We start from the raw sequence: 12,023 nt of genomic DNA, 5'->3' as shown, positions 1-12,023 counted from the left end.
TTTCAACAAAGAGTACCCTCTTCGAGTCATTGAATCGGGCCTATACTACCTTATCGACCCAATTGTTTATCCATTCCCAGAGTTTGTGTCTTGGCTTATGGCCACCTACATCAGGGAGAAAAAATGTTGCATTTCATTCACAAGGGAGAAGATTCTGGAAGTCACCCCAGAATTGGTCCAAAACGCCTTCATCTACCCGAAATCCCCTAACCTAGAGAAATTCACCGAGACCACCCTCATTTCCAGTTACAATGGACTCTCAGTTGCAGAAAGACAAGCGTTATTCCAGCAATTTTCAGCTCCAAACGCCCAATTGTCCACAAATTCAGAGACATTCCCCATTTCTTTGTTTTCAAAAGTTGTGCAACCCATTTTAGCCATAATTTTGCTAATATTAGGTGAGGATGACACTGCCATTGTCATTAAAGCAACTTTAGGGTTCTTGCTCTCAATGATGAAACCTGGCACCATTCTTGACATCTCTTCATTTCTTGTTGAAACCATAAAGTTTCAATTTAACCATTTTTACCTTACCTCCTGTTTCAGATACTACATGATACTAGTTTACCTATTCCTGTACACTCATGTAGAGGAATTTGACTACCTAGGCCTCAGCATTATAGACTCCAACAAACAGAGAAAATTTGTAATTGATTGGGGCAGTGCTCTGAACAAGAAACCCAGTGAAGGCTCCAAGGAGTTGATTATCGAACTGGGGGTAGACCCAAATGATAAAGTTGCCATAGATGCCATTATTCAAGGCTCACAATCTAAGATCCAATCATTGAGGCAGCAATTTAAGATGCCTGCATCAAAACATGTGCAGACGAAGGAGTTGGCCCAGGTAGAAAGTGAGAAGGAAATCCTGGCCAAAGAGTTGATAGAGAGAAATAATGAGGTGGTGGCCCTCAAACTGAAAGTTACAGAGCTTCAACAGAGAATTGATTCTCACATTTGTGTTGTGATTGTGCCAAACAATCCACAGAACCCCACAGAACAGTTGACCAAGTCTCTCATTGATTTGGAGTTGTCAGAAGAGCGAGCTCAAGAAGATACAAATTAACATGGACAATACCAAGTACCAGCTCACGAACAAGGAGAAGCAGCTCGAGAAAATCAAAGAGTGTGGAGCAAACCAACAATAAATTACTACTTGCACAAGATGAAATCAAAGCTCTGAAGAATAAGTTGAAAGGCAACATGTCCCTTATTGAAGCTACGAAAATAATATGGGATGACATTATTTTTGAAATGAAGAACATATGGGAGCACATGAAATTAGTTGCAGAACAAAAAAGTTGCAGTCAAGACCACTAAATTCTCCATCCTGTCATCCAAGAATGAAGATGCTAAAAATGCCAGGGTTGCAAAAAAATTCATCAGATACCTCAATGAGAAATCAGCTGATGACCTGAGGGCAATGGATATCATGGATAGAACAGGGGTAATTATGAAGGTTGCCAAAATGACTTAGAAAAAAGCAGCAAGGGATAGAGTTGAGGAATGTGTGAATAATTTGGCTAAGCTGGTAGCTGCATTTAATTCAAATTTTGATCAAAGATCTAGAGCAGGGTTGCCTAGTTGTTGGGACTTTCAAGGGAACCTGCTACCATGGGAACAGTATGAGCAGTTGTTAGTTGAGGCCAGGAGTAAGGTGGATTCATCACGTGAAAAGATTGCCACTCTCAAGGGCAGAACCATAGTGAATTATCTACAGAGAGATTTTCAATTACTATGGTTCGTGAAAACCTTGTTTGTTGTCAGGCCTAATTACACTGAACTTACAAATTTGAGGGTGGCCTACAGCACTCTTATTCAAACTCCTACACCAGATCCAGTATTATGGCAGAAATGTGACCAGTTTGTTAATCGACCACAAGTCCGAACAGTGGGACATAGGTCCACCTCAAGAGATCAAAGCAGTCAACAGTGAAGATATTTTGATTAGGCCAACATGGCACATTCATCTCATTTCTGTGATTTTGTAAATATTTCATTTTCAAGAAAGGAATCAAGTCTGTTATGTAATAATTAGGACAGTTGGACTAGCTACATGCTCACACAGCTGAGTAGTTTAGACAGTTGTAGCATTCCAAGATATTTTTGTAAATTGTTCTAGTTTTGATTCTCCCTATAAAAGGGAAGAAAGACTCATTAGTAAGTGTTTTATTTTTCTGTTCCAGAGGTTGTAATTGTTCTGCAAGTTTTGCACTTATGAGATGTATATCATTCTTAAAGATTATTGAAGAAATTTTCAGGTGATTCCAAGCATTGAGATGTGTAGTAAGTGACATTGTCCCTGTTTATCATTTCCTATATGTTTTTCTTCTTCAGGAACTATGTAATTCTAGCTGCAGAATTCAATCTCAAATAGCATATTTACCTATGTTATGTTATGGAAAATGGTACATGTGATAAGTTGGATTGAAAGCCTTAAAATGTGCTCCATGATTTCTGTAATTCGTTTCCTTAGTATTTTCATGATTCTACTGGAATTTGGTGTATAGGACTCTATGATTAGCCCTCTACACTAGGTCTCTTTTCTTACATGTTAAAATTGGCAACTAGGGCTAAACTCCATGTGGGTCATCTTATTTATGGCATCTGATATTTTTCTTGGATCTCTTTCATTGAGAGGTGTAGGATTGATTTAAAGATCATCCGATTCTGATAAGTATTCATGGAGTTATGAATTTATTTGTGTTATAAGACAATTCGTCAAGGTTGGCCAGCAACCAAATAAACCCCACATGTGCTCAATGTTTTAGTATAAAAGGAGATGACTTGAGAGTCATTTCTCACACACACTTCTATCTTGATTTCTCTCCACTTGTCTTGGGTTTTAGTGGAAGAGAAATCTAGGAGTGGAAGCCCTAGACGTTGGAGGAAAGAAGACTAAGGGAGCTGCCCTAGAGGAGATGCCCTAGCCCTAGACGTTGTCAAAGAAGAAGTCAAAAACGTTGTCAAGGAAGCATGCCCTAGCCGCAGTCTTGGAGGAATCTTATCACAGCTAAGAGAGGCCCTAACGCTGTCCAAAAGGCAGCCCTAGATGCAGTCTAAGAGAGGCCCTAACGCTGTCCAAAAGGCAGCCCTAGACGCAGTCTAAGAGCAGCCCTAAACGTTGTCCAAAAGGCAGCCCTAGAAGTAGTCTAAGAGCAGCCCTAAACGCAGTCTAAAAGGCAGCCCTAAACATTGTCTAAAGGCAGCCCTAACGCAGTCTAAAGGGAGCCCTAACGCTAACCTACAATGCCCTAGATGCAGGCCTAATACAGCTGAAAAGGTGGGTTGTAGGTGACCCTCAAATCAAGGACAGCATGAGAGTTTGAGGACTCAAACATGCCCAGGACAGCGATGCTAATAAATGGGACAGCTGGGCTACATGGTGTTGCTAAGACACATGGGACAGCAGCAAGTATGGCAAGGCTAAGGGGACAACAACAAGGTATAGCATGGCTGTTAGGGACAACAGCTACACCTATATAGCTAGGCAGCAATGATGGGATTGCAGCATACTATGATCGGACAGCAGCACACTATGATGGGACAACAATGACATTGATGGGGCCGCAGCATACTATGATGAGACAGCAGCAAAACAATGGGACAGCAAGCTAACATGGAATGGCTATGTCACTAATAGTGGGACAGCAGTATGCCACATAGGACAACAGTGGCTAGCATGGTGCAACAATGGCACATGGGATAGCAGTGCAGCATAAGGTGCAGTAGTATGATGTGTACAGCATGGTCATGAGGTCCAACATTGTGATGATGGGTGCAGCATGGTGCAACACGGTGAGGTGCAGCATGATGACGAGATGCAGCACAATGATAGGTGAAGGAGTCACCTTGGAGAATCAGTTGAAGCAGCATGTCTTCAACTGATCTCATGTATTATCTTCTTAGAGATGATCTATGCTCTTATCTAGATAAGTCAAAATGTTGACTTCTGTTGTAAATGTACTATATCTCTCTCTCTCTCGCTGTTGAACTATTGAAGAACATATAAGAAGAACTGATCAAGGGTTTCCCCACATTGGGGTTTGTCCCTGGCTAGCGCCACATCTTGTGTCCTCTTGTCTTGGCTTGTCTTATGCGATTTATGTTTATGTTCTATCTGCAGTTTACTTTAATGTTGATGTGATTGCTAATCTGGAAAAGATATTGAGCTAACTGTGAAAATTGAAATAAATTGCTCTAAGCATAGAACATACTTAAAATTAACATGGTATCAGAGGTGAGGTGAAAACAAAGCCCAAGCAAGAGTGAAAGAGCAATCACCGAAGACAGTTGGGAAAGGACAAGGGAATCAGTGGATTCCTCATCCCTCTTCAAATTCACCAAGGGTGAAATTGAAGCAGAGAATATTATCAGAATGGCGCAGCGGAAGCTTCTGATGGCCTACCTAAAGATCACTTCAATGGGAAGTCTGGATCTAAGGGTGGAAGGAAAGGCAAATGCCTTGTTTGTAATAAGTTCAACCATTATGCAAAGGAGTGTCCGAATGGTAGGGACACATCACTTGATGATGATAACAATCATTCTAGGGACATCTTCAATGATCAGAGGAATGACAGGTAATGCAAATTATCAAAAAAACGGCCGACTCTTCAAGAAAGCAAGGAACCCTAGGTATGAAGAATCAAATGTTGTTTCTAATAAGATAAAGAAGTGTTATCTTGTATTGGCCCTCTCCTTCAGATTCTGTGGGAATCTGGCTTATTGATTGTAGTGCTTCAAGGCACTTCATCAAATAGAAGGGTGATCTCTCTAATTTAGTAGAGATGGAAACAACCATGGGATTATACTTGGAGTCGATGCCACCTATCCCGAAAAGGGTGTAGGGAATGTTACCCCTCAATTGAATGAGGGTAACTCAATTCATTTACGAGAATCTCTTTATGTACCTGATCGCAAGAAGAACCTGGTGTCCATTTCGGCAATGGAAGTCAAAGGTTTCAGGGTGGCATTCATCGATGGAAAGGTACGTGTTTGAAAATGAAATTTTCAAAGATGCTTTTACTCATGGGTTTAGGGTTGGCAATTTGTATCAAGTTGCAGGAAGTCCATTGGGGACCATGTCAGTTGACACATCTCGTCTACTTTATGGGGCCCTACCCGATATGAGTCAGAAGGTGACAGGGATGCCTAAATTCAAAAAGAGCATGAAGGTACATGTCTGAGATGTACCCAAGGAAAATCTTACAAGGGGATCATTCCCCTCATGTAGCAGGTCCACAGATTTGGAACAACCCGAGGGGTTTGAGATTCATGATTAGGAATCTCATGTATGCAGTGGAAGAAAGCCCTCTATGGCTTGAAGCAAAACACCTGGGGCGTAATATGTGAGGATTGATAGTCATCTGATGAAGCTGAGATTCACTAGGAGTGAAGTCAATCCAAACCATTGCTTGAAGGTTGTGGATGATAGACCTCTCATACTGGCACCTTATGAGGACGACCTCTTTCTGGCAGGTGCAGACCCTCTCATTTGCAGAAGTAAGAGGGAGTTGGATTCCGAATGTGGAATGGTAAACCGCAAGCCGGTGACTACCTCGAGGATCTTACCTTTCAGAAGTTATATGGTAGTGATGCCGAACCAGATTTGGGAGATGCCTCTGAGTTTCATAAACTCATTCGCGTTGATGTTCTTGGTGAACTTCTGTCCGGACATATATTTTGCAGTTAGCATGATGAGCTCATATATGGTTGAGCCTCAATGGATTGGTGCCAAGAATCTTCTTAGATATCTTTGGGGCAAAATCTCTTATGGATTGAGATACACTGCCGGAAATATGAAGTTGCATGATTATTCGAATGCTGACTGGGCAGGCAGTGTGGAGGATCACCAGAGCGCTTCTCAATGCTGGTTCTCTTTGCGTTCTGCTTCGATATCCTGGATGAGCAGGAAGCAGAAGTCGGTTGCTATAAGCACCATTGAGACAGAATACATAACTATGAGTATGATCTCATGTGAAGCTGCCTGGTTGTGGAAACTCTTCAGCGAGTTGTTTGTACACATGATGAATACCACCGTGATCCTCTGTGACAACCAGGGGGGGATTTGATTGTTGAGGAATCCTATATTCGATGATTCCTCCAACAGATAGACATCAAATACTACCTTATCTGGGATATGGTACATCGATGAGCGAGGAGGCTCCATCACATTGAGACTGATGTACAGGTCACAGACTTTTGTCAAAGCCCTGGGGAAAGGTCAAATCTGTGACTTTCCCAAAGGACTTGGAGTCGTTGAGAGACCTTCTTATAAGAGTCCTACATGTTGCCTGCATTGAGCTCTGGGAGCTCCGGGGTGCTTGGGGTACTTACTAGAGAAACACACGACCATAGGGCGACTCACCCTCCCCTAATGGTGCGTTGTGTATAGGGTGAATGGGTTAGCCTTCCCTGTGATACCCCGAAGCGACTTAGGGACAGGATGAATGGTTCTCCTATCGAGGCATCCTACCCATGCAGTCTGGGACTCATGGGAAGTACCTCTCATCTGGCCAATGAGCAGGGAAATGGGGTTAGGGACCATAGTAGTATTATTGATGGACGCATCATTGTATCTACTGTACTCCCTATGCTAGGATGACCTCCATTGATCTGGGATCAGTATGAGTGGTTTGAGACACTCTCTTGTGATATTGATCTGTGATCAATAAAACTGACTTCGGGTCAGTAAGAGTGATATGACTCACTCTCTTGGAACTGATCTGAGATCACCTCTGATTATGGTAATTGAACCAGATTTGGTCAATTTATATCTAATCCTTGAGCAGAACAGACCTATCCTTAAAGACACATTAAGATGTCCTATGCACTGACTTCTTCTCAACCCAGGGGTTGTCTCTAAGAACCACAACAACTAGGAAATGTTTCTAAGGGAGAATGTATTAATTAGATTATTAACCAATTTTTAAAGAATTTCCTAAGTCTAACTTAGGAAAAGAAGTTAATTAATCAATATTAATTGAGACAAGATGATTTCTCTCTAGTGACTTCTAGAATAGGTACTTGATAGAGTCTACATGATCTTAGCCATCGACCGGTATTAGATCTTGGTCGTTGACATCTCAACGAGAGATTATAAGAGGAAATTGATGGGCATCTTGGAGATCATTGAGTTGAGGCACAATGGTAGCATGAGGTTTGACACCAGTGAGGGTTTCAACAGTGATTAAGCGAGAAGAAATTTTCCAGAGCATATTCTTCATCTCAGAGACTTCCAGCTTCTATGTTTCAGAGGGAGGTTTTGGAAGGCCGAATTATTTTGTAGAGGGTTGACTTTTCTCTAGTGATGCGAATTACGAGAGAGAGTTGATTTGCCAGAGAGGTCGATTTGCAGGAGGAAGGCCAAATTGCCAAAGGAGGTCGATTTGCCAGTGGAGGCTAAGTTATTTCTCTAGGAGTGTGTTTCCAGTGGAGGCTGAATTTCTCCAGAGTGCGCATGTGGGCCGAGTTTGTGTCATACAAGAAGGTTGAGTTGCTTCCAAAGGGCCAAGTAGCTTCCAAAGGGTCTAATTTATCTACAGACGTGAAGATTGATTTTTGTCGAAACTTTGCCTTTTTACAGCAAACAATTGTAATATCTACCAATTACAGATTTGTTGAAGGAATAATAAAACCCTCATTTGCAGAACTGGTTTTCCCACATTGGGGTTTTCTAAGGACATTTGTCCAAAAACATCGATGTCCATTTTATGTGTGTGGTTTTCTCAATTTCTATGAATTTTTAATTGGTCAATGTTGCAATAGTGTTTTTATTCAGTATTTGCAGTTAATAATTTTTGTTGAGACATAATCATTAAAAGATAGGAGAACAATTACCAGATAGTTGCAATAAGTCTAGAGAGTTAGATCTAGGAAATTTCACACAAAGGACATGGTAAGTAGGTTTGGACAAACAAATTCTTGAAGGACTCCGACTGAAGGACAAGGCCTAGTATTGGACAATGACTCGGGAAAGACAGCAAAGGAGGACAAGAGGTGGACAACGTGGGATAGATTAGGATGCACATCCTACAAGACTTTCATCAAGCAATATCCAAGGGAGTCCAACAAATGATAGACCCAACACATAGAGAAAAGGACATGGATGGGGCCTAGACAAGACACACTCAAGAAAAAGAACGTTGCACATAACATGTGGCTAGAGTGGACAAATTATGATTAAGCACCAATATAATGATTAGAGGCGAGATGACATAGTGGGGAGGCTACCAGGCATTTCAAGGTCAAATGATGTTGTATGTGTAATTTTCCTGGTCATCTAAGTTGACTTGGTCTTATGTATCCACGTGTTCTTGTAATGAATGTGTCGACCTTGCATGGTTGTGACTAACACGCGTCTTAGTGACAATTGCAGTAAATCGACTAATAGTGGTGTGTCTTTATAATGGTAATTCGGGTAGGCAAGTGGTTATTGTAAGTTGTCTATCTTGATGACTATGGTTGTGAGTTGACTAGTGGTTTATCTAAATGGCAGTGACTGTTAGTCAACTCGTGGTCGACCTTAATGACAATAATTGTGAGTACTTGGTTGGAGTGTCCTATTTGTAGTAGAATGACGATGACCTTTTAGTACTTCATTTCCCATCTCTTTGGCTGGTGGGCTTAAACGCCACCTTTGATTAGTTCATTTCCCCACTTGGACAACTTTGTGCCTCTTCATAAAATGTGCGGCATTTGGAAGTTTTTTGGAGGATGAGAAAGGGTTCTAGCATCATTTGTATTGCCTCATACAAGTTAGACATGATTTCTCTGTGACAATATGAGGTGTCTAGATGTTAAGGCCCATGGAAGTGCTAGAGTACAATAGGCTCGACACAAGGAACTACTACACGAGCAGGACTCAACATGAACATGCAATTGAGTGCGATGTTGATCATATGACTTATTGTTGTAATGGACAAATTGTTGGTAATACACATTATAGGTTAACACTAGGTTTTCTCCTATTACTTATGTTCCCACTATAAATTGTTTCTAATGTGTGGTAGGTGATTGTTGTTTATCCTTTGTTCAAGTAATTGTTACTTTAGTTGCAAGTACTAAACAAATTCTTACAATTTGACATGTTGAGTGTCAAGATAGTTGAAGCATTTATCTGTCATTGAGGGGCACTATGATTCTATTGGTGTTACAACTATCCACAATTGTTCCCTCTCTTTTCTTTCCAATGTTGGTGCTACATGTCCTTTTAGCATCTAACAAGTATATGATGGAAATAAAGTTATTTGGTGTTTGAATGAGCATAGTTTTATGTTGTACAAACTAATATTGTGGATTTGCCTTGAAATGGAAAATCTTATGATTTTTTCGTATTTAATTTTAACTATTTAATAGTTTATAGGTTTTTTAATATCTCCACTATTGTTTAATTTTACATCCAATTTTACCATCAAAAGTTGATTTTGTTGAGTTGTTATCAATTTTGAGTTACACAACTCTCGCTAAGAGTTCCCCGAGAATAATCCAAAAATCTTTTTCCCGAGTTCCCTACCACCAACAAAAGGGGAATATCCCTTTTTATTTTTGGGGGATTTTATCGTATTGAAGTTCCAACAAACAAACCATTGGACTTTTGGAAGTTCATTAACCACCAACCTCCAAAACAACTTGAGATTGCATTATTGGAGATGTAGCAAATGATTAGGCTGAGAAGATGATTGCCTAACTTGAGCATAACACCTACTATACCCTAAAAGGGGTTAAAACCCGAATTTGTTACATAAGAAAGAAAACGTGGGGAGATTAAGACGATTGTGCCGCCCCTTCCTCCATGTGTAGTCACAAAGTACGTAGCACCAAGCCAAATAAAAGCTAGGATATTTGTTTGTTTGATCTCTTGAAGACACACGATATGTATTATGTATCCTATTTACTTAGTCTTTAATTCTTCTAACTATAGGTACGTAGCACCAACCAAATAAAAGCTAGGATCTGTTTGTTTAATCTCTTGAAGACAAAGGATATGTATCCTATTTAGTTAGTCTTTAATTCTTCTAACTATGTTCCTGGATATATCATGAAAGAGCTTTGATGTTAAAATAATTGAGAGAGTTCCTGCATGCACCTCTACCCATTTTACATTATCCATATAATCACAAGGATCCTTGCTTTGCATGGCAATTATTCCACCCGATGGACTGACGGCCCCCAAATTTTCCGCAATAAGGATGGAAAACGGGCTTACCTTCATTGTCATTTCAAGCTACAAACGCCTAATTATTTAAGCCCACTCTTTTTTGGAGCTTATTGCACAGTTTGGGAAAGTCTTCATACCATTTCCGTAAGACGGTGAGGCAAACTTGTTTTGGTTTTGCTCTTCCCTGCCAGGCTGCATATGTTTCTTGCCCACCACAGCCCCGCCATCAACATTGGTCGCAGGAGCTCGTGGGTAACAGGGATAATGTTCAGCGAATAGAGGACAGTCTCTGATCTTGAAATCGGGTCTTCTAGGCATTTGACACGCTGATATATCGGATTGACTAATAATGTAATAGTTTTTAGGGAAATTTTCCTGGTTAATTCCAACCAAAATTTGGGAGGGATTTTAAAAAACTCGAGCTTTAGTTGTTTAATTTGTAAAAATTGTGTACCCACTATTTTTTTAGAGTGCTGAATTAAAAATATTATTTTAAATAACAGCAACAAAAAATCACAATATTGCATGAAATTAACCAAAAAAAGAAATCACAATATTGGTAAAAAAAGTACACTTCCTGTATAAATTAAGCTGTACCAAAACTCCTATCTTCAAACTCCATGAATACCATATTTGTGCAGGCTTGAAAGTATGCATTCGCGGTTTAGTTCAATATAAAGGAAGAAAAGAAAGACAAAGGGCATCGCACCTTTTTATTCTTGACAGGCTTGAGGATCTTAATCACGCATGGCTCGTTGGTAATGGAGTTGACGCCCTCAAACACCTCGCTGTATTTACCCCGCCCCACCTTTCTCACCACTTCATAGTCCTCCTGGTCACTGTACCCGGAAGTCTAACTCAGAAATATCATCAATGTAAATGTACAGCCAAAGACAAAATAAAATAAAATTTGAAGGTTTTTGTTAGGGTTGATGTTAAGTTTACCCCCAGTGTAAGGTGAGAGACTCATAGTCCCAGTACTCCTTGGGACGTACCACGTTGACGTCGGGGTACACACGGGACTTGGACATCACACCGGGCCTGCGTATCGATTTCCCGATTCTCTTCGCCAGGTTGAGATTGAGGTTGGCCTCCGCTGATAATTCAAACTTTCTTCTTCTTTCTTCTTCCTCTTCCAACCTTTCCACTTCCCACCAGCGTTTAACAAAGGCTTCAAACTTGATCAGAGCGGAGGACGACGAAATTGAAACGCTGTTGAGCAATATCGGTAAGAAAGACGATGAATTAGAGAAACCGATGGTGTTATAGATTACTGGTAAATTTACAGGACTCAGCGGAATGATCGAATAGGGTTGAGTGGTTTTTGTGCTGTGTTGGAAATTCAGAGTGAGGACAGTGGAGAAGAGGAGGATGAGTGCTGAAAGTTTTGTTCCCATCCACTTGCCCCTCTCCTTGAATCTGCTTGTTTATTCCAGGAATACTCGTTGGAAATACCCACAATAACTGTTTCTTTCGGTGAGAATGTATGAAAGATCCACTTGCCCCTCTCCTTGAATCTGCTTGTTTATTCCAGGAATACTCGTTGGAAATACCCACAATAACTGTTTCTTTCGGTGAGAATTTATGAAAGATTCACCACGTTGTGCTGAATTGAGTCGTACCTGAATTGAATTGAAGTTCGTTCGATTCGGTAAGTTTGGTCAACTCATCAAAGGACTAAAGTATGTTAAAATTATTAACGTTAAAGGGGCTAAAGGTAACTTACAATTATCAATGTAAATAAAATTAATTTGACCAATGCTTAATATTTAAGTAAAATTAATTTGACCAATGCTTAATATTTAAGTAATTGTCTCACAGCAGAGAAATGTCATTGTCATTGTTAAATTAGAATTGTTGAATTGGA

General features: G+C 40.3%; 1 protein-coding gene across 3 annotated transcripts in view; it reads right to left on the bottom strand.

Moving 5' to 3' along the window:
- LOC149233858 (casein kinase II subunit alpha-2-like) overlaps positions 1 to 11,749 on the bottom strand; it is a 313,367-nt gene extending 301,618 nt beyond the window's left edge. The window contains exons 1-2 of one of the 3 annotated variants that reach the window (XM_089379869.1): positions 11,102 to 11,749; positions 10,866 to 10,995 (exon numbers count right to left, since the gene is read on the bottom strand). In XM_089379869.1, the coding sequence (XP_089235995.1) occupies positions 10,866 to 10,995; positions 11,102 to 11,553 (582 nt within the window). In that variant the 5' untranslated portion in view covers positions 11,554 to 11,749. The remainder of the gene's footprint in view (positions 1 to 10,865; positions 10,996 to 11,101) is intronic. The other 2 variants (XM_089379868.1, XM_089379867.1) reach the window with 2 other exon arrangements.
- Between the last annotated feature and the right edge of the window lie 274 nt (positions 11,750 to 12,023).

The sequence above is a fragment of the Pinus tabuliformis genome, chromosome J, assembly GCF_031772625.1.
Source record: "Pinus tabuliformis cultivar Carrire ecotype Pingquan chromosome J, CPIR1, whole genome shotgun sequence".
Taxonomy (NCBI): domain Eukaryota; kingdom Viridiplantae; phylum Streptophyta; class Pinopsida; order Pinales; family Pinaceae; genus Pinus; species Pinus tabuliformis.
Note: the sequence above shows the minus strand (reverse complement) of the source record. Positions and strands in the feature narration are given on the sequence as shown.